We start from the raw sequence: 23083 nt of genomic DNA, 5'->3' as shown, positions 1-23083 counted from the left end.
GCCTTTTGGGTGAACATTTCTTTTCCAACCATACTTGACTTGTGAAGAATCAAGCTCCCAGGATTCCTGCCTGCGTGAATTGGTCGCAGCTTTAGAAACGACGCTCAAGCACATTTTCGCAGCGCTCCGGAGTTACAACCAGGTTTTGCCTTGCACAGCTGGCGGTAAGGTTTCATTGGCCGCTTAAGGTCATTTCTACAATTGGTTAGTCACGTCTTACTTAATGGGTGCCGACAAAATTGAGCAGTCAGTGCCGATTTTTGAGGTCTGATTGCATCAACCGTGTCCTGAATATGATTACTCTAACATTTTTTAGGTCGAATTTTTTTCTGTCGATGTTCAAGGAATTTTTGTTCAATTGCGTCTTCAGGAAACTGGAGACAACTGTTTGCTACACAGCCATTTGTCTTGTGTGGAGTGAGAGTTTTGGCGGAGTAGGCAAAAGGTTATCGACGTTGAAGGTTCTTGAAAAGGATTTCGATGCGAATCACTCTGATAATCTCTCCAGAGCGTTTATTTTCCGCTTTTGAATTGTGAATTGGGTTAAGTTGTGCATTGAGAGGTAGCTCTCTTTTGTGCAACATTCCATGTAAGACTTGCGGATGGTGCTGTAATTATTAATAGTGGACACACTTGGGCTCTGGTGTAGCACCTATACTATCCACCTGTCTTCTTCGTGTGCTTCGTAATCGATTGCTTTATATCATTTACTAGTCTCTCTTCTAATTACCAACCCTTCAATTATTGTATTGGCATATATTTGTGAGTCTGGGATGTTCCATTTTCATTCAGATACAATGTCGTGTGGTTGGTGATGCAAGTCAGTTGTGGGCAAGCAAGCTGCGAGGGTTAAAATTTTCTGGCCTTTGTTGTTCAGGTGATGAATTTATGCTATAAACTGTGAAGAGGACAAATAGCGCTCAGTGTTTCCAAAAAGTGAGCTCAGAAGCAGGGGAACATTACTCTTTTCAACTTTGGCAAATAGGTCGGAAGAAATGGACGCAGTTGAAGTACGGAACGCTGAGACCTTCTTCGCATCGGCGCCCCCTCTGAGGGATCGAGATGCTATTGTTGCTAAAGTGGAAGAATTCGTCCAGCGCAGATTGCCAACCGGTTTTCCACCATCTTCCCTTGTTTACTCTCAAGTTGAAGTGGTTTTTTGCGCTGTCTGTTGTCAGTAGCAAAATTATGTTAATTTTGGCCACGACATATTGCATTGAATGTAAAGACGGGGCTAAACGGTAACGCCTCCATCTTTCTGCAATCTCCAATTACACTCGCTGTAGAAAATATTCATATTTCTATGAAGTTTCAAACTCATGTATCAGTTGTGATTCCGACAGCTTATGAAATTTTTAGTGTTTCTTTTGTGGTAACTGTTTTCAATCCGGACTTTGTAGCAAGTGGCAATCGAGCTTCGAGGATGGTTTGTATAACATCAGGCGGGACCACAGTTCCTCTTGAGAGGAAGTGTGTTCGTTTCATCGACAATTTCAGCTCTGGACATCGTGGGGCTGCCTCGACAGAGTAAGTCTCTTGAATTTTCCGTTCGTGATGCATCTAGTTGCTCGGGTTCCTCGCAATATCAGTGCATAGCGTGCATTTCAGCCACTATGTAATATAGTGTTCATTTTCTCAGATGTAGATCATATGGTTTGTTCATTTTTGGCTTTGATTGGGTTAGTAGTCATTAAAACAGATGTGGTTTTGTGTGTGTAACATGCATTTGGCGAAAGTGCGAAGGGTTTTTTGTTTCATCTTTAGCACGTTACATTCCTTGCATGCGGGGTATAGTTCAGGACTAGTGCTGGTTATCTGACGTGCTTGATGCAGATGTTTTATGAAGGCTGGCTATTCCGTGATATTCATTAATCGAAGGTGAGCCATTTTTTTAATGACGATGTGAGCAGGTAGTTTTCAGTCGCATCTGTTTGTTCTGTGTAAATTTGCATCTTCAGTTTAGCAATATCTCTACCTCTGGTCTTCCACACTGTAGTACCCTGTTTTTTGGATCTATCGACATCTGCCATAGAGTTCGATAGATACTCTCATTGGATAGCTCATTTTCAATTTACGGTTAAGAAAGAAACAGACGTCCCATCTTCCCGAGTGTGATTGTTTAAAATAAGTGATGTGAGGGATCTGCTGTGACATCTTGGTTGAATTATTCACTTCTTCAGAGGAACAGCACAGCCTTTTTGCCGGTTTTTGCCTGAGGATCCGCTTCTGACATGTTTTGAACCGGCTGGCGACAACCTCATACAACGTAAGCAGGCACTGTCTGTGTTTGATTATGTTCGCAAAAATTGAGACAATTTACTCCTCCTTAAGTTTGACCATGTTTAAGTTTTTGATCTGAAAACTGCTGTTCACATGTATATTATTTAGCTCAAATGAGGTGTTATAAAACTAGTATATCCCTACTATAGGGTTCAGCATTACACAAACATGTGTTTGTTTGACATCAATCCACTATGTCTAGAATTTGTATAAAACCCATCAACCTTTGATAATATTTTTATCAAACTGTTTGCAGTCATTCCAAGTCATGCAGTCGCAGTGCAAAAAGCTGTAACAGAGTATCACTCGGTTAGTTTTACTCAATTTCTGGAGAGATATAGATGGCAAGTGATGTTATAGTGCTGATATACTTGTTTGTGATGTTGAGATTGGACAGAATTGATGTCAATTATTGCGGGATAGTTGATCATAATTTCGTCTTGCTTGGAAAAGTTTTTTTACGATTATTCATTTACCGCACTTATGCGCAAACCTGCAGGCTTTAAACAGCGGACATCTTCTGAATTTGCCATACACAACACTCTTTGAATATCTGGAGGTAAAGATCCTGTCAAGGTTAATGATCATTGAGCTGGATTTTCATTTGAATTCATAATTATTGGCGTTCACTTCACTTGCTTAAACAGGTAATCAAATTGTATGGCTTGTAGCAAGATTAGAAGAGTTGATTACTTCACTGACAAAGCTTTCTACAAATTTTGTCTTGTAATGTCCCGTGAAAATCGTATGTAACCAGTGCTGAATGCAGATACTTAAAATTGTCTCTCTTAGCCTGAGGCAGCTGCAGCGGAATTGTATGTTCTATCTTGCTGCTGCAGTATCTGATTTTTACGTGCCTTGGCAATCAATGGTAAGATTAACCCACTTATATTTTTACCTTAATCAACAAGGTCAAGGATCCTTCTAGTGTTGCCTGAGCTTTAGACTCTTTATCCCCTTCCTCTGTAAACATTGTAACTGTTTCTTGAAGCGCATCAGGGGTTAAGGCCCGTGGTTTTTCGGTGCACATTGCATCTAAGTGACTTTATTTTTTTGATTTAGGTGGAGCATAAAATTCAGTCTGGTGTAGGGCCCATGGCGATGGAGCTGGCACAAGTTCCAAAGATGTTAATGCTGCTTCGTCACCTTTGGGCTCCCGAAGCATTCTGTGTCTCTTTCAAGGTTATGTTGCCTTGAATAAACCCAAATATCTTCAAGGGGGGAGAAAGTACAACTGTGCAGAACTTCGTTTTTTCAAAGTTGGTTGCTGGGGAACGAAATTTGCTCTTTCAATCCTTTGCGTGATCTCAGTCCGTTGTCTTCATGTGAATATTGGAGGTTGATTTGATCTTCTGCAATGCAATGGTTGTATGTGAATGGGACTTGGAAACTTCCAGCCCAGTCGAAAGATTTGTGGAAGTATGTTTATTTCTCATATGGTTAATGGGATGAATACAGTTGGAAACCGACGTAAAGATATTGATCAAGAAGGCCCAGGCAGCACGGGAGAAGTATGGGATGCATGCAGTTGTGGCAAATGAATTGGAGACGAGGAAACAGAAGGTTATTGTAGTGACAAATGAGGGGCAGGTATTGGTTGAGAAGGATGCCTCTCAAGCAGATGTAGAGATACCTCTGGTTGATTTTTTGATCGCACAACAAACCTCCTACATCGAAGCAGGTGGAGCGAATGTATTAGTAGTTTGAAGAATGTCGGAACCTCTTTTCTTTTGAGGTTTTGATGATGCAACATAATTATCATTTGCTCAAGATGCAGTAATACATGTTCGATCCAGACTGAGCTCCAACCTCATGTTACAAAATATTTCATTTCTACGATGTGTATATGAAATTCATCTCTTTGACCGTTCTCTTGTGAAATCGCTATTTCAAGTTGGAGTGAAGCATCTGTTCATGACAAGGTCCTTTAGAATAAAGCATTGCAAGATGGTGATCATATGCTGATATGTTTGTCAGATAATTAAGGTGTTGAATTCTAAGCAGGTAACCCAAGCAATTAGATATTTATCTGTCTTCATCAAAATGCTGTTGAACAACAGTATTGCAGTCAGGTAGTGGAATTTTCTCGACTAATTATTCTTCTTTTTATAATGATTTGTTTTGTCTTTTGAAAGATTCTTCAAGATAGATTTCTTCAACACAACTTTTAGTATTGAACTCACACTAATAGTTTTAAAACAATGTAGAGTTGTCTGTTAATATAGAATACGAATCCAACCATAATAGTAGCGGAAGTACTTTATAAAATTTGTTTGACTAGAACATATTCTGTTTTTCTCTTATGTTTGTTATTTTTAGAAATGAAAAAAATATAATTATAATTTAAAATAATCTCTTTCATATTAAAAACCAATAAAACTTTAAAAAAATTAAATGTTGATTTCTTAAGTTTAACAAAATTGGTCTACAAACAGCAAGATTATACTCAATTTTTTTAAATAAATAAAATTATTACATATATATTTTAAAGCTAAAAGAATTTTACTAAAGAACTTCGGTATAAAAATAAGGTTTACAGAAGCATATACATATATATATATATATATATATAGGTATATGCTTCTGTATATATATGAAAAACATGAATTTGAGAAAATAAAAGTTTATTAAATTTTATTGGTACAATATTCAAGATTAACTAGATAGTTATGTAAAATTATATGGAGGTTGAAATAAAATTTCATGCAACCAAAAAATGTATTACGACAAAGATAGAAGTTTACAAATTTATAAATGAAAATAAGACACTATATGCTATAAAAAAATAAAAATAAAAAATAAAAAATAAATCTTAATAATATTTTTATGTGTCATTCAATCTTTGAATAAACGTTATTGAGTATAAATTATTTTTTGTAATAACATGTATCTTCATAATGCTATAACTATTTTAATAAAAAACATTACACGAAATTTGAAGAATCTAATAAAAAATCTCAAACTCAAAAAAAACATATAAAACATTTTTTAGAAATCAGAGGATCTTTATAAAATCTCAATAATTTCTAAATTTGTTTTGAAGGATCCAAAAAAAAACTTACAAAAATAATTCTAGAATATATATATATACATATATATACACACATATATATTAGTCTTGCTTCGTATCATAAAATCAATTTTACATAATTTTTACTTTTGTGCATCAAATATTTAAGGCCATTTTTTATTTTCATTATAAACATTTAGAATAAGAAAGTAGAGTTTTAAAAAATAAAATACTAAATAAGTATGATTTTTAGATGTATTAAAATATGTAAATATTAATATTTTTTTCATTGTATTAATAAAAAATCAAACAATATCAAAAATTAAAATTTCATTCAATTATAATAAATTTATTGTAAATCATATTATTTAAAATTTTATATAATTTATTTTTAAAAAGTGATATATTGAAAATAAAGTTAAAAAGATAAAATAGACTTAATAAAATCTATTATAGTAAAAGTGTTAAAAAAGCAGCACAAGCACAATGCACATAATTTAAGTCTTAACATTAAGCTAATATATACTTTTGAAATTTTAATATAATTTTTTAAATTAGATTTTTGTTTTAGTTTTCTATAATCTAAATATTATTGAATATTGTGCAAGTCTTAGTTTATAGTTTATGATTCTTTATATCTTAACAACCTCTTTAGTCTTAATTAAAATAAAATAAAAAATACTAATAATTTTAATTTCTACTATACTCACAATACTAACTAATATCTTTTCTTAGTTTATTTTTTTCTATTCAAACAATTCTACTAATAAAAGATATTATGTAACTATTTGTAAAGAAATCAAATATTGAATTTAATTTTTAAGAAATATGACTTGCAAGTAATTTTTATGAGAATAAAATTGATAAATAGAGCTTTATTTTTAAAAAATAATAATAAATACATTTGTAAGCATGTCTATTATGATTTTATGTTTTATACAAAATTGGTTTGTAATCTTTTTTCATAAATATTTCATTTTTGTAAGAAAACCTAATTTTTAATCAAATCATATCAGATTCAAATATGAACATATTTCTTTCAAATTTGTAGTAAATTTTAAGCTAATATTTATTATTTGAAATTGAGATGTAGTTGTCTCTTTCATAATTGATCTTTCAAAAACTAATAACTTCTAATAATAAATGAAAATTTTAGAAACCAACTCTAGATATTTAGGTTCTAGGTATCTAGTGTAGTTTATTGTGCTAATAATTAATATCTTCTGATAATTAGTATTTTTTGCAACAAATAATATTAAATAATAGAGAAAAATCTATAAATATGTAATAAATTCATAAATAGTATCTTAAAATAGAAAAATAATTGAATCAAAGAGTATTTAAATTGAATAGCTTTAACTTGTAACAATAAAATCATATCTTTAGAATAATTGCTTTAAAAGTATTTAATAAAAAATACAGAAAATTAATCTAAAGTGAAAATGAAAATACATATCTATGTTTAAATGTGATACTAAGAAGCCGGTTTATACTTTTATTATTGAATCTCTCAAAAATACCGTTATAAATAAGAACTCTAGAATTTAATTTTCTAATAGAAAATAGAAATAAAAATACCTTGATGAGACAAACATCATGGGTATTATTATCAGACATATACCTACGAAAAATGATAGCAACCACATGGGCGCAGCATTAATACAACCGATGCAATAAAGTATACTCTTGAAATTATTATGAGAATTCAAGTGAATTACAATGGTATCAAATTAAATATTGACACAAAATTGGACGGTAAGTGGAAAAACACGACAAAAAATAAATAAATAAAACTAAAAAATTCGATAAGCAAAGGGAGAAGCATCTTACACATGAGGCACTCTCTCATTCCACCCTCACGGAATTTCAACAGGCATAAAGACTGTGAACTTTGATTCAACGGTAGTCAGATCTTACAGACGCTGTCATCAAAGAGGCTTGACTATCTCATGACCTTTAAGTGCACTTTCAACCTCAAACTCTGCTAAAATCTTCTCATAACCTGACGATTTCCAAAACAGAACAAACGACACCGAACAGTGACGCAACTTTGATAATATATGACCAGACCCAGTTGAAAACAAGCTTCATAGTAATATTTGTATTTGACTAGTACCATAACAGTCAACTTCCTATACTCCGAATAATATTTGCAGTTCAACAAGGCTACAGAAGGAGATCGAATACAAGTTCAACCCTGCCGGATTGGATAAACAACAGTTAGCTATCCCGTGCGGAAATCTATTAATCAGAAACTCATCGTCGTTGAAATCTGCTGGAATGCGAAGTGGTAATGTTCAAAGGTGATTAGAATAATGCGATCATGGATAAGATGGCGGATCAAACCACCAAATTCGGATGAGAGGAATGTTGATCATCACGGTCAATGTGACTTGCAGATCGACTCATGAGCACCCGACCCAGAATTGCGTGACTTGGTGCAAAATCGATGCATAAATGGGTGCAGATTTAAAAATCACTACTAGAAACGTTCGTCATACATACGTAGCGAGTTCCAGAAAACCAGAGCAAGAGGCACTAGATTCGACTGAACCACTGGGAACCGCATTCTGCTGCATTTTAGAGAATGCAATAGCGCTGACACAACAGGTATTTGAGTTTAGAACTTTTAAAAGAAATGGCTCCTGCAGGGGAGGTGGAGGCTGAGGTTCGTGCCACAAGGGCCGTGCTTCCCAGGGGTCAGCCCCGCGCAGAGGGCCCGGCGTGTGTGTTGGGAATCGGCACTGCCGTTCCCCCGACCGAGTTCCTGCAGAGCGATTACCCAGACTTCTTCTTCAACATCACCAACACCAGCGACCAGGAGGCCCTCAAGGCGAAATTCAAGCGCATCTGCGACAAGTCCGGCATCCGCAAGCGCCACATGTTCCTCACCGAGGAGGTGCTCAAGGCCAACCCCGGCATCTGCACTTACATGGAACCCTCGCTGAACGTCCGCCACGACATCGTGGTGGTGCAGGTGCCCAAGCTCGCCGCCGAGGCCGCACAGAAAGCCATCAAGGAGTGGGGTGGCCGCAAGTCCGACATCACCCACATCGTGTTCGCCACCACCAGCGGCGTCAACATGCCTGGAGCTGATCACGCACTGGCCAAGCTGCTAGGGCTGAAGCCCACTGTGAAGCGGGTGATGATGTATCAGACCGGGTGCTTCGGGGGGGCGTCGGTGCTCAGGGTGGCCAAGGACCTGGCAGAGAACAACAAGGGCGCCAGGGTGTTGGCGGTGTGCAGCGAAGTCACTGCCGTGACGTACCGCGCCCCAAGCGAGAACCACTTAGACGGGCTTGTGGGCTCAGCTCTATTTGGCGACGGTGCGGGCGTGTACGTTGTGGGATCCGACCCCAAGCCACAGGCAGAGAAAGCATTGTTTGAGGTGCACTGGGCAGGAGAGTCCATCCTGCCAGAGAGCGATGGCGCCATTGATGGGCACCTCACGGAAGCAGGGCTCATCTTCCACCTCATGAAGGACGTGCCCGGGCTGATTTCCAAGAACATCGAGAAGTTTTTGAATGAGGCCAGGAAGTGCGTGGGCTCGCCACAGTGGAACGACATGTTCTGGGCGGTGCACCCGGGAGGCCCGGCCATTCTGGATCAAGTGGAGGCGAAGTTGAAGCTGAGCAAGGACAAGATGCAGGGCAGCCGGGACGTATTGTCGGAGTTCGGCAACATGTCCAGCTCATCGGTGCTATTTGTGTTGGACCAGATTCGCCACAGGTCGCTGGAGATGAGGTCATCGACGTTGGGAGAGGGAAGTGAGTTCGGGTTCTTCATCGGGTTCGGCCCTGGGCTGACGCTGGAGGTGTTGGTGCTTCGCGCCGCCGTCAATGTCTGAACTCACGCACGATTCCGACTGGTATCATACAACACCATTGAATATCTCAGGCCATTGCCCACCACTGCCATCATGGCCAACGTCTACACATCATTAGTAGACCTTCTGATACACTTAGGAAACTAATCTTATTAAGTGATATGGACATGAGTAAATGTTGGTTGATTTACCAGAAATCTTCAGTTTCTTTATCGGACAGTCCAACTTAATTTAAGCATTAAGCGACTTTCTTTTTTAAGTTAAATTGCTGACATATACATTAAGACCTACAAAATTGCACTTATATCAAGGTATTTCTATCGCATTTTGATAATCTATGACCAAATAAAAGTTAGTCTTATATTAGGCCTACTTTAATGAAACTTGTTCTCATTTGATATTATGAATAACACCATGTAAATGAAACACAAGTTGCTTCCTAAGAACTTAAAGAAAATCAACTGAAGGACTTGTAATGAGGTATTCTTCTAGATTTGATTTAAAACAACCACAGAAGAATGATGCCCAGAATATCAAAAAAGCTGTGGCTGGGTACAATGATGAACATATGCTGTAGTACAAGACCATACATGAATATCGAAACATGTTCTGTAAACAATCTTCTGATATATATATATATATATATATATATTTTTTAAACTATACCAAATACTAAAACACTGAAAACTACTTACTCCAACCATTAGTTGCAATTCTTTTGTAACAAATACTTAAGTAGTACTGCGTGACATATTACATATTTATGCAAATTTCAAAGACAAATAAAACTAACCAGCTTCTCTATAAAAATCCCAACCAAAATGAACAATTATTACACAAAACACCAAATCATAGCCTACTCAAGGTATGTTAGCATAGAAAAACATGATTTCAACTTGTTCTAAATAAGAATATAAACACACTCTACATTGGATGATATCAATATTAGTAAAAGACCCATTAAACCAAAGCTCATGAATAACAAGAATCTCAAAATCAAGCTATGCAAAGTGAATGATTCTAAAATTTGCATAACTTGCATTCTTGCAAACAATATGGCACTACCATCTTTCTTCTTATAAAAAGTAGGTCTAATCTATCCATATTAACTTCCATGTGGTATAATTCTATCATGCTTAAAAGATGATGAGAAATCAAAACAAATTTACTTTTCTTTCTACTTCTCAAGGACAAGAATTCAATAAAGGCAAATAAACATATTGAAGAACAAGTACTTTGAAGTCACAACACTTAGCATCAACAAGGTTGCATACAAAAGGGAGTATGGAGTAAGATAGCTCTTACTTCCAACACTTATTACTTATAGGTCATGGTTGCCAACTAACAAGGCAACTTCCATCGACGTTACATCTATTTCTACCTCATCCAACTAAATCCTAGGTTCTTTCTTAACCTAGCCGCCACCTACAAATCCTACAAGCCACCATAGTAACTTCTTTATATTCTTTGTTGCCTTTTAACCCCTAACAACTTACCTAAGGTAATACCTTTTACTAAGTGACTTACTTCAACACTCCCACTTTGCTATTGGACAAAGGGCTTTCGATTCTAAAGCCTCTGTCAATATAAGATATCTATCCTTTACTAATGCCTTTATCAATAAATCAGCAAGCATGTCTTCTATTGCACAATACTTCATATCAATCACTCCCATTTCAATCTTCTCTCTTATGAAGTGATGTTGAATGTAAATATCTTTTGTCCTTGAATGATGCTTGGAATTCTTTGCAAATGCAAGACATCCTTGATTGTCACACTCCATTGGAGTTGCTTCCATTTGCACATCTCCAATGTCCTCCAAAAGTTGTCTTAGCCATATTGCTTCTATTGCACCATGGCTTGTTGCCATGTACTATGCCTCCATTATTGACCTTGCAATTGTTGGTTGACTCTTGCAATTCCATGATATAGCTCCCATTCCAACAAAGAACACACATTCGATTGTTGATCTTCTATCATTTGCATCTCTAGTCCAATCCACATCACAATAACCATGTAAAGTAATGTTATGAGATCTAAGACACAATTTGAAGTTCAAAGTACCTTTTAAGTGCGTCATGATCCTTTTGATGGTTGTCCAATAGATTGGTCCAACCTTTGACATGTGTTGGCTCATAACACTCACCACATATGCAAGATCCACCCTTGTATCAACCATTGCATACATTAGTGAGCCCACTACTACCTTGTATGGAATTCCTTGCATTTGACCTTTAATTTTAGCAAATTCTTCATCTATGAGCTTTATCAACTTCAAATTAGCCTCCAAAGATGTTTTAATAGGCTTACATTTTTCCATGTTGAATCATTTCAACACCTCTTCAATATACTTGCTTTAGCTCATTGTAATGGTCTTCTTAGCACAATCTCTTATAAACTCCACTCCTAAACAATAGTGAAGCTCTCCCAAATTAATCATCTCATACTCTCTTTCTAACTTTTTCTTCAACCAATCCATCATCTTCATAGTATTGATTAAGATAATTACTTCATCAACATATAAGATGACAATCAATATGAACTCATTTGATTGCATCACATATAATGAATGATCAACCTCACTCCTTAGAAATCCTTCAGTCACAAAGAAAGTATCAATGTGTTGGTACCATGCCCTTCAAGATTACTTTAGTCCATACAAAGGTTTTTTCAACTTACAAACAAGAAGTTGATTGCCTTCTTGTACAAATTCTTGAAGTTGATCCATGTAGATGTCTTCTTTCAAGCTTCCATTCAAGAATGTCGTCTTCACATCCATTTGATGCATCTCCAAGTCCATTGTTGCCTCAATTGACACAATAATTCTAATGGTGGTGAATTTGGCCACATGAGCAAATGCCTCATTAAAATCAACACAAGAAACTTGTGAATAGCCTTTGGCAACCAATCTAGCCTTGTATCTCATAATATTGTCCATTGCATCCCTTTTTGTTCTAAACAACCACTTACAACCAATTGAAGATTGATTTGGTGGAAGTTAAGTCAATTCCCATGTTCCATTGTCCATGAATGATTTGTATTCTTTTTCCACAGCATTCTTCCACTTCATAGCATCCGTGGACTTCATTGCATCACACAAACTTAATAGATCAGCAAGAAGAACAACATTGGCATGCTCTTCACTTACTTGAGGAAATATGTGGTCCTTCCACCATTCACCATGTGGTTTTCTTTCTCTCAAAGGATATCTTCTTTCATTTGGAGAGGCTTCATCTTCTTGCACTTCATGTTGTCTTCTAAGCTTCTTCTTCCTTAAAGCTTGTCTTTTCTCACTTAAAGGTTGATACTCTTCATGATCATCATTATCATCAATATCTTCATTGTATTCATTGTTGGTTCTAATAATTGAAGGCACACTATGTTCTACCTTCTTTGGTACTTCACCTTGATTTGCATTTCTTCCATCTTCATTGTCACCATCATCTTTTTCTTTTTTCTTTGCTAAAATTGATGATGTGTCCATAAACATACCATTGCTCCCACTTGGACACATCTCTAAGTGCTCAAAAGCACTCTTATGCTCCAAAAACTCAATAGCACAACTTTTGATGATCTTCTTGGTTTTTAAATATATTAGCCTATATGCCTTTGTACCTTTACAATATCTAAAAAATACACATTTTTTACTCTTTGCATCAAGTTTGGATCTCATGAAATTTGGTACCTTTGCATAAGCAATCCATCCAAAGATCCTTATGTGTGAAACACAAGGTTTCTTGCCACTCCAAGCTTCTTGTAGAGTCATTGATGTGAGTCCACTTATAGGTCACCTATTCCTTGTATACACTGAAGTAACCATGACTTCAGCCTAATACTCATGCCCAAGGTGTTGTGCATAAAGCATACTCCTTACCATCTCCATAATGGTACAATTTCTTCTTTCAACAATTCTATTTTGTTGTGGAATGTAAGGAGTAGAGGTTTGTCTTGTAACACCTTGATCTTTTAAGAATTCATCAAAATGCTTTGATATATATTCACCTCTATTGTTTATGCACAATACTTTGATCTTGCATTCACATTATTTCTTTACAAGAGCTTTAAACTCCTTAAACTTTGGAAAACATTCACTGTTAGTTTTAATGATGTAAATTCATACTTTTCTTTAAAAATCATCAATGAATGTGACAAAGTACCTTGCTCCTCCAATTGATGGTATTTTCATTGGTCCTTAAACATCAAAATGCACAATCTCTAATAAATTGGTTGAACGTGTTGCAATTCCATTTGGAAATGAACTCCTTTATTGTTTGCCTTATATACAACCTTCACAAGCAAGTATCATGGCATTGTCACTAAAATAACCAAGATCCAAGCCACTTACCATGGATTAAAGTTCTTTCATGCATTTGATATTTAAATGACCAAGTCGTTGATGCTAAATTCCAAACTTATCTTGGTCTTATGGAAAATCAGCAAATACAGCCACTTCAACTCCATTCACCTTCTTATAATTGTTGAAGTAGAGATTTCCATTACTAAGGCCTTTGGCAATATGTTGTCCATCCATTGTCTTCACGAAGCATCCATTCATATCAAATTGAATGTTACAACCATATAATACAAGTTTGCTGACCGAAAGAAGGCTCTTTTTCATCTTTGGCACATGTAAGACTTCTTTTAATTTGATCATATTGATTTGGTGTCAAAGACAAGAACATAATAAAGAAAAATAAACAAATGAGACTTCTTTCAAAGAAGGATGACAAAATAGAAATAACTTGATATATATATTAAAAAAGAAACTGGAATGGCTATTGCCAAAAGACAAGAAAACTAGAGACCCTTGAAATTAGATTGGAAGCAAGAAAGGAGTTGACAAGAGTAAAGAGGGCTTCACTCTTGTCTCTATATATACTATCTAACTAGATGCTACGTGGTGACGTTCTATAGGACCTCCAATATGTGTTGACTTTGTAAGATACATACCTTAACTTACAAGGCAAGTTTTTCTACGTGTCGGCCACATAGTTAGCTTGGTCTTCAAGCTAACAACATGTGTGGCACATGGCCAACTTGTTGACCACGTTTCTAATCCAAAAAGTCAATTAAAGACACCTATAAAATCAAAGCAACATCTATGAAGCTTCCAAGAAGCTTCTGTATCAAATATTATAGAATTAACTTACTTTTATATATTTTTATTTACTTCTACCTATTTATACATGTAATTATTGGCTTACATGTATATGTCCGTGACATTACTCCCCCTTCTAGGGACGAGTTCCATAAGGAGTGGTTATCATATGTTGAGGAAATCTATGATGCGACAAATTATATTCGCCACATATTGTGATCTTTGTTCTCTTCGAAGATGATTGATAGGGCCTCTAAACCATTGGTAGTGTCCTATACCAGGGCGAGAAGACGACCTAGTTATTTGATCATTGTTGAGGCCTTTATAACTTCCTTCGAATAAAACATTTGAAACACCATCGGAAGTTGTTCCTACCTCTAGTAAAATCACCAAACATTGGGAGTCTCTTCCAAGGTCGTGATATCAAACGCGTTGTATTTTGTAATCTATTCGAGGAAGAACATGTCGTTCTTAAAGATCTTCATCTCGATTACGTCGTCTTGAAGGTTGAGACAATCATAATGTGTCATCTTGCAGGTCAGCAAACGAAGGCTCTTTAGTCGAATCCACTGGTTCTTGGTTCTCCATCTCCTCAGCATCACAACTACAAAGAAGCTACAAACAAGGATTGAAAGTAGAATGATATCTTGCCTAGATCTTGTTTCTTTTATAAAAAAGGTTTTCATCTTGATTTTGATAGATGTCGTCGATGAAAAGCCTCCACCGCCTTTGCTGCATTTGTAAGATTCTTTACTAGCTCCGATGTGCGTTCACTAATATCACATCCACACCAACAAATAAGATATTCTAATTTATTTCAGCGCCGCCTTGAATCTAAGACTTCTTCCACTTTAAACTCTTCATTATTGTCCACTTCTATAGGAAGAAGTGGAGCTTCTCTTCTTCTTGGTATGTCCATTGTCTTGTATGGTTCAAGAAGAGACACGTGGAATACAGGATGGATTTTCATTGACTCCGATAGATGTAAACAATATGCAACTGGATTGATTTGTATAGAAATAGAAAATGATCAAAGCCTTTGATAGTTCAATTTGTCACAAGGACGAATGGTCTTCATATTGTGATGAAGTAACCATACCTTATCACCCATGTGGAATGGTAGTTGTTCCTTTCAATAGACATCCGCATTGACCTTTTATTGTTCTTGAGCTTCTTTTAACTCCACCTTCATCGTTGCATGTAGCTTTGACAAATGAATTGCCAAATCTTTCGCAGCAAGATTATCAACTTTTCAAAAGTCAAACATAACAAGTCGTAGATGATAACCATAATTAGTAAAAAAAGGTATTTGTTTTATAGAAGAATGTACTGTGTTATTGTAAGTAAACTCTGCCAATGGCAAAAGAGTTGTCCAATCAACTTGTTGGTAGTTAATGATACATCTTAAATACTACTCCAAAACTTAATTAACACGCTCCGTTTATCCATCAGTTTGAAGATGGAATGTCGAAGATAGTTTTATATCCACTTTTAGAATCTTGAAAAGAGTCCGCCAAAATCTTGATACAAATTAAGTTCCCCTATCTGATATAATATCCTTAGGTAATCCATGATAGCGATAGATATTGTCAAGAAAGAGCTTAGCTATTTCTTCACTTATGATAGATTTTGTACATGGTACAAAATGTGCCATCTTGGTAAAACAATCTACTATCACGAATATAGAGTCATAAGAACCTGAGATTGAAAGGTCCGTGATGAAATCCATAGAAATAAAAGACCATGGTTGTTCTGAAATGGATAATGGCTAAAAAAGTCCGTAAGGTCGATGACGAGGAGTTTTTGATCTCGAGCAAACATCACAAGATTATATAAAATCTTTAACTACCTTCTACATTTGGGGCCACCTAAAGTCTCTGGATATTAGTTCCAAAGTTTTATTGTACCCAAAATATCTTACAGTTGGAAACTCATGACGAACTTGAAGAACATGAAATCGAGCTTCACCTTCTACAACATATAGGCATTCCTCAAAATATAGTAGATTCTTCTTGAATTCAAATTTGGAAGTATTATGAGACTTGAAGGATTTTCTTTAATATCACGAATAAGAGGATCAGAAGACATACTTGACTGAACTTCTTTAATAAAAGTTTAATCAACAGTTAGTGTTGATTTCATTGCTCAAAGATGAAGATGCTTTGGCTTCAAGAGAATTGTCCGTTGTTGATCAAAAGCAATATTTCCTTCCTTTGGTGCAAGATAAGATCGTCTAGACAGTGCATCTGACAAACCTTGTTATTTTCCTGGTTGATAAGTGATCTTGAATTCAAATCTTGACAAAGACATACTCCAACGGACTTGGTGATGATTCAAAACACGTGCTGACATAAAATATTCAAGGTTCTTGTCATCCATATACACTGTGACTAGGCTAGAAGCACCTTCTAGATAATGGACCATTCTTGAAACAAATCCATAATTACAAGAAGTTCTTTGTCATGGATCTCATAGTTGATCTCGACTGCTGAAAATTTTTTGGAATGAAAAGCTATGTGGTGAAGTTTATCATCTGTTCCCATTTGTGACAATACGGCATCCAAAGCAAAATCTAATGCGTCTATTTCCATAAAAAAATGGCTTAGAAAAATCAACACAATACAAGATTGGTGTAGAAACAAAGGTTGTCTTCAAAGCTTCAAATGCTACTTCTGCTTCTTAATTCCATTGAAGTTTGCCTTTGCAAGTCAAACGTGTAAGTAGAGCTGCAACTTGAGAGAAGTCTTTGATGAAGATCCAATAGTAGTTGACAAATCCCAAAAAGTATTGAACATGTCTTACCATTTTTGGGATCTTCTAATATATAAAAGCTTGAACTTTCTTAAGATCCATCATAAGTCCATCATTTGAAATAATATATCCTAAGAAGTCAACTTGAGTAGTGTGAAATACACACTTTTCTAGCTTGGCATAGAGTCTTGCATCTTTTAGTTTTTGTAATACTTGGCAAACATGAACTTCATGTTTTTCTGGGTTCTTAGAATAGATTAAGATGTTGTCTAGATAACAAACAACAAAATCATCTAAAAACTCCCCGAAAGACATCATTCATTAAATATTATAATGTTGCTGGTGCATTTGTAAGTCCAAAAGGCATGACGTTATATTCGAAATGTCCATACCTTGTTCGAAATGTAATCTTCGATTCATCTTCTTCTTTGATGCGTACCAAATTGTATACTTCCCGTAGATCTATTTTTATATAGATCTTAGCTTGATTCAACTGATCAAGAAGTCTAGATATCAAAGGTAGTGGGTACTTGTTTTTCATAGTGATTTTGTTGAGTCCTTGATAATCAACACACATCTGCAATGATCCATCTTTTTTCTTCACAAATAAAATAAAAACTCCTCCTGGAGATTTGGAATGGCGTATGAAGTTCTTGGCCAAATTCTCTTCAATGTATTCCTTGAATTCAGCCAACTCATTTTGAGATAAATTGTAGATTGGTCCAAATGGTGGTTGTGCTCCTTTTCGAAGGTCAATTGAGCAATCATAGGAACGATGTTCTGGAAGAGTATCCGCATTCTTTTTTATCAAATACATCTTTAAAAACTTGATGTTCACTTAGAATGCCACTTGAAGTCTTTCCACCAGTAGAAACAAGTGTGGCATAAATGACACAAGATGATCCTTCTTTTGTAACATGCAAGAAAGCACTTGCACCTACAAATATATGTTTAATTATACTAGACTTATGACTTTCTACTTGATTAACTACACTCTTAATTATACTTTCAGAAAAGTCAAGACTACGAGAAGTCCAATCTATTTTAGGATTGTATTTTTCTAGCCATGATAAACCTTAAATGATTGGATTAGAAGGAGATGTAATGATATTAAATATTATAAAGCTACTATGATGATTAGTTGTTATTTCTATAGGAATAATTTCAAGAGTAACAACTCCTGAAGACAACGGACAACCATCTATGACTTCTACATGAACACGTTTAGTTTTCTTTATTAAAAATATGCTATGTCTTTTAGCAAATTTTTCATCTAAGAAACATGCTAAGGCTCTTGAATCTAGCAAGACAAAGGCTTTGAGATATTTAGGTCCTAGAATAATATTTATCATAAAACATGGAGAGGGTTCTAAGGAGAGGATAGGACCTTCACTAGGCGTTGTACAAGGTTTCAAATGCACTGTTCCTATTGTAGCTAGACAAATTCGTTTTTCAACATGCTATCTTCTTTGATCGTCGTACTCCTCATTTTATGGTTGCGTCGCTTCTTTGAGCAATATTGAGCAGTGTACTTAGGTTCTCCACAATATAAGCACAATCCTTTTTTACGACGACAAGTCTTTTCTTGCTCAGTAAGAGGTTTGAAACGTACCACATCAATTTACATATCTTCTACTTCCGAATGTATGTATTGAAGAGATGTTGGTATTGCTATTGAATTATAGTTACGTTGAGGTCCACTTGTAAGGTTCTCAGATTAGAATTCAAAAAGGCAATTGTCGCACTTCACAGCAAAGTCAATTGCTTGACTCAATGTTTGAAGATCAGATAAGTTGAGCATTAATTTTTTTACCTCATATCGTAATCTATAGAGAAATTGGCTAATAAGTGCAGCATCATCCAACTTAGTATCAGTTGCAAGTTGTCGAAGTTATGAAGCATACATCGTTATTAATCAATTACTTTGTCGTAAAATACAGATCTTATTGGTTGCAACACGAATTGCATCATGTTCTTCATATAGGATCAAAAATCAGCCAAAAAAGCCTCTAAATTATCCAATATTGGATCTAGTCATTCAAGAAAAGATGAAAATCATGATAATGCTGAACCTGAAAGAAGTGTATCAATGAATCTAACTTGCGATCCTGTAGTTAGATAGCTTTGGAGTTGAAGTTCAATCACAAGTTGTACTTGATTGATAAATCTTCTAAATTTTGATCTAATGCCATCAAACTTCTTGGGTAGGGCAATTCTTGGTTCTCTAACACTGGAAGGACATTGTCGTAATGTGTGAAGTCTTGCTTGAGAATGCTCCGGACACTTGGTTGTGGAAGGAAGAATAGAAATTGCGATAATAAAATCCTAATTCTAATAGAATACTAATAATGCTCTAATTAGACTATAATAATGGTAAAAAAATGTAATCAAATTCAAAACAACTCAAAGAAATTTCAAACAAACAATAAAATTCTTAAAGATATATTAGAATGAACACAAATATTACTCAAATATATGTCAATTCAATCTTAATTTAATTCTAGTTAAAACCCTATTGAATTTCACTCAAACTTTAGACCAAACCTAATTAAATCTTAAACCCTAATAAATTCTAAATCCTAAGTCAAATCCTAAACAAACCTTAAATTAAACCCTAAATCAAACCCTATTTCAAACCCTAAATCCTAAACCAAATCCTAAATCAAACCCTAAACCAAATCCTAAACCCTAATCCAAACCCTAACCAAATCCTAACCAAATCCTAATCAAACCCTAACCAAATCCTAATCCAAATCTTAAACTCTAAATCAAACTTTAAATCGAACCTTAACCAAACCCTAATCCAAACTCTAAATCAAACCCTAACTAAACCCTAATCCAAACCTTAATCTAAACCCTAAATCAAATCCTAACCAAATCCTAATCCAAACCCTAAACTCTAAATCAAACCCTAAATCGAACCTTAGCCAAATCCTAATCCAAATCCTAGTAATTCCTATGACAGATTTAAACCTCAATATCTAATGAATAAACCGTTGATCTCAATTCAAAATTTGCATACTTCTTAAAAATCAAGTTTAAAATAAGTAAAAAAAATTTTTGAAAAAGATCGGAGTTACCAAATTGACGAAAACCTCAAAAATGTGTTCGGGTGTTAGCCAGCCTCCTTCTCCAATCTTGATGCCAACCTTCCAGAGCCAATTTCTCTTCTTTGCGCCATTCGATTGGTTTCAAATTTCTCATGGACATAGAAAAACAAGTCTAATACTCTTTCACATAAGTTTTACTCCAATCCAACCAGTAGATTGCATGAAATCTTAAAAATCCTCACTAGACCTAAAATTCTACTTTTTGAGACCTTGACCCACTTAAACCTCAATATCTCTCATTGTAACCGTTAGATCGAGCTCAAATTCACAACATGTATTTAACACAACTACAATCATGAACCCAAAAAATTTCACCCGTAGATCTACAACAAAACTCTCGAAATCACTCAAAACATAAACCCTATTTTATTTCATAAAACCCAAGTCTGTGAAACAAACCTCTCTTTTGCAAAGCTCTTACAAAGTCATATCAACTCCAAATTACCCAAAATCAACGCCCATCGAAACTTTATCCAATCTTCTATCAAAGCCCACTCTCCAACTTGCCAAAGAGTCCTAGAGTCGTCGTTGAAACTCGGTTTTGTGTCTCAGGGTCTGATTTCGATCCTGGTTCATAACCGGCCCTCTCTGGGTATCAACTTTCGTCTTCTTGAGGTAATTTTTACTAATTTTCACTCCTTACTCTTCCCTTCATATGTCTATATCCTTTATTTTTTTAATCTACTTTGTTTTGCCTTATTTATGGCCTTACAAAGTAAATAGAAGCATAATTTGTAAAAAGGCAGCATTAGCACCTTTAATTTTTCTACCCTTTTACTAATATCTATTTTTCCAAGATAATTTGCTAAAATATTTTTGAAGTGAGATCCTCAAAACATGATATATTTCTTCACCCTTTCACCTACTAGTCATATTACATCATGACAGCATTCCACCATTGGATGAGGGATATGATTTGGTACAGATGTTGAAGTAGCTCCAATAATTTCTATATCTTCACTTCCTACTAATCTTGTTGCTCCTTGTGTTGGTAAATTGAGTTGATGCATCACAAGCATTAATTTCCTCAGTTGCTCTTCCATTTGTACCATTGCATTCTTCATTTCAACAAGTTCTGCTATAATAATACTTAAAAAAGAGTAGATGTCTAATATTGCTTAAGACAAATAGAAGAGAGGACTTGAGAACAAAGAATATACTAAGGACAATATCAGTTTAGAAGAGGATAATCTGTAACTTCTAATATGCTTATGTCTTATCAAAAAGAAGGAGTAATCTACTCTTAATCAAGATTAGACAAAGCTCTGATATTATAAGTATATTCTTCTCAATCTGTCAAGGACAAGAATATAATAAAGACAAATAAATAAGTGAGACTTCTTTTCAAGAAGGATGACAAAATAGAAATAACTTGATATGTATATTAAAAAAAAAAAAACTAGAATGGCTAAAAGATATGAAAACTAGAGACCCTTGAAACTAGATTGGAAGCAAGAAAGGAGCTGACAAGAGTGAAGAGGGCTTCACTCTTGTCTCTATATATACTATCTAACTAGAAGCTACGTGGCAACGTTCTGTAGGATCTCCAATATGTATTGACTTTGTAGGACACATGCCTTGACTTATAAGGCAAGTTTTTCTATGTATGGGCCACATAGTTAGCTTAGTCTTCAAGCTAATAACATGTGTGGCACATGGCCAACTTGTTGACTATATTTCTAATCCCAAAAAATCAATTAAAGACACCTATGAAGTCAAAGCAGCATCTATGAAGCTTTTAGGAAGCTTCTATACTAAATACTATAGTATTAACTTACTTTTATCTATTTTTACTTAATTCTACCTATTTATACATGTAATTATTGGCTTACATGTGTATGTTCGTGACATTTGGTCCTTCACAATAATCTACACAACAATTGAGCCAATTCCAATGGCTTGTACTATGCCATTGTCTCCCAACAAAATTTTGATTGCCGAAATTTTTTCATAAGTATCAAATGAATACTTATATGGTATCATGTGCTTAGTAGCATGTGAATCTATAATCCACTTAGACATTGTAGCCATAGAGGATCTTTCACTTGCCATGAAAGCATAGTCATTTTCACCAAAGTTATCACAAGTATTGTTTGTATTTTCTCTATCTTCTTTCTTGGCTTTGTAGTAATTCTTAGTAAAGTGACATGATTTTTTATAAATATAGAAATTTTTCATATTACTCTTTAAACTATCATATTGGTAAGAATAGCTACTTTTACCTTATCTTGAGAATAGAGTCGAATCCTCACTTCGATGCTCTTTTTTTTTTCTCTTGGTTATTTCATGAGCATAGTAAGCTCTTTCATGTTGATGGACTACAATGCCACAATGATGCACTTGCAGGACTTGGAAAGGCTCATAAATCATGTAAACACAACTTCTCTATCATCAATTGGTGTGTCAACAACTGCTAGTTGGTTTGCAAGTGTTTTTATCTTATTGACATGAGCCATGAGGTCATCTCCTTCTTCTACTTAATTGTTAAGAACTTCTTTCTTGTTCATAGAATGTTAGCAAGGTTTCTACTCTCATAGATGTTGCAAAAAGTCTTCCATCCTTTTGTTGGTCTAGTACAAGTAATTACATGTGAAAAGTTGGCATCATCAAGATTTATTGCAATCTTGCCAAAAGCCTTCCTTTCACGTCATTTGTACTCCTTCTTTACCTTCACATCAACATCGTCACTTGGAGGGTTTTCATTTTCATCAATAATGTTTCAAATGTCTAATGAAGCCAACAAGAACTCCATTTTTTTCTTCCAACTGTAGAAGTTGTCACCGCTAAACTTTTCAATTACTCTCAAACCCTCATCTTTACTTGTAGTCATATCTAAGGAATAGGTATATCGAAGAAAATCAAAAAAAGCAAAGAATGAACTTTTAAAATCCAGAAAAAGATGTTACTATCTTAGAAATCCAAAATACCTTCTTAATGAATAAACTATTGCTTACACTCTTCAATCACTTTCAACTTTATTTATAAGACTTTTCACAAGTCTGATAACC

General features: G+C 35.1%; 2 protein-coding genes across 9 annotated transcripts; both read left to right on the top strand.

Moving 5' to 3' along the window:
* The first annotated feature begins 7 nt into the window (after nucleotides 1-7).
* Nucleotides 8-4150, top strand: LOC112288417 (phosphopantothenate--cysteine ligase 1). Of its 8 annotated transcripts, none has more exons than XM_024532558.3 (10): nucleotides 8-164; nucleotides 878-1113; nucleotides 1401-1527; nucleotides 1834-1878; nucleotides 2181-2266; nucleotides 2537-2589; nucleotides 2780-2839; nucleotides 3050-3151; nucleotides 3343-3462; nucleotides 3739-4150. In XM_024532558.3, the coding sequence occupies exons 2-10, from the start codon at nucleotides 996-998 to the stop codon at nucleotides 3985-3987; spliced, it is 960 nt and encodes a 319-aa protein (XP_024388326.1). In that variant the 5' UTR covers nucleotides 8-164; nucleotides 878-995; the 3' UTR covers nucleotides 3988-4150. The 8 variants fall into 8 exon arrangements, with proteins under 8 accessions (XP_024388326.1, XP_024388334.1, XP_024388335.1 ...); XM_024532566.3 differs by having other exon boundaries at nucleotides 99-204; XM_024532567.3 differs by having other exon boundaries at nucleotides 153-265; nucleotides 878-1241.
* Nucleotides 4151-7576: 3426 nt separating this feature from the next.
* Nucleotides 7577-9381, top strand: LOC112288360 (chalcone synthase). The gene has a single exon (XM_024532475.3). The coding sequence runs from the start codon at nucleotides 7929-7931 to the stop codon at nucleotides 9135-9137; it is 1209 nt and encodes a 402-aa protein (XP_024388243.1). The 5' UTR covers nucleotides 7577-7928; the 3' UTR covers nucleotides 9138-9381.
* The last annotated feature ends 13702 nt before the right edge of the window (nucleotides 9382-23083 follow it).

This window comes from Physcomitrium patens, chromosome 11, assembly GCF_059467195.1.
Source record: "Physcomitrium patens ecotype Gransden chromosome 11, ASM5946719v1, whole genome shotgun sequence".
Classification (NCBI taxonomy): Eukaryota; Viridiplantae; Streptophyta; class Bryopsida; order Funariales; family Funariaceae; genus Physcomitrium; species Physcomitrium patens.
This window is presented reverse-complemented; position numbering and strand designations above follow the sequence as displayed.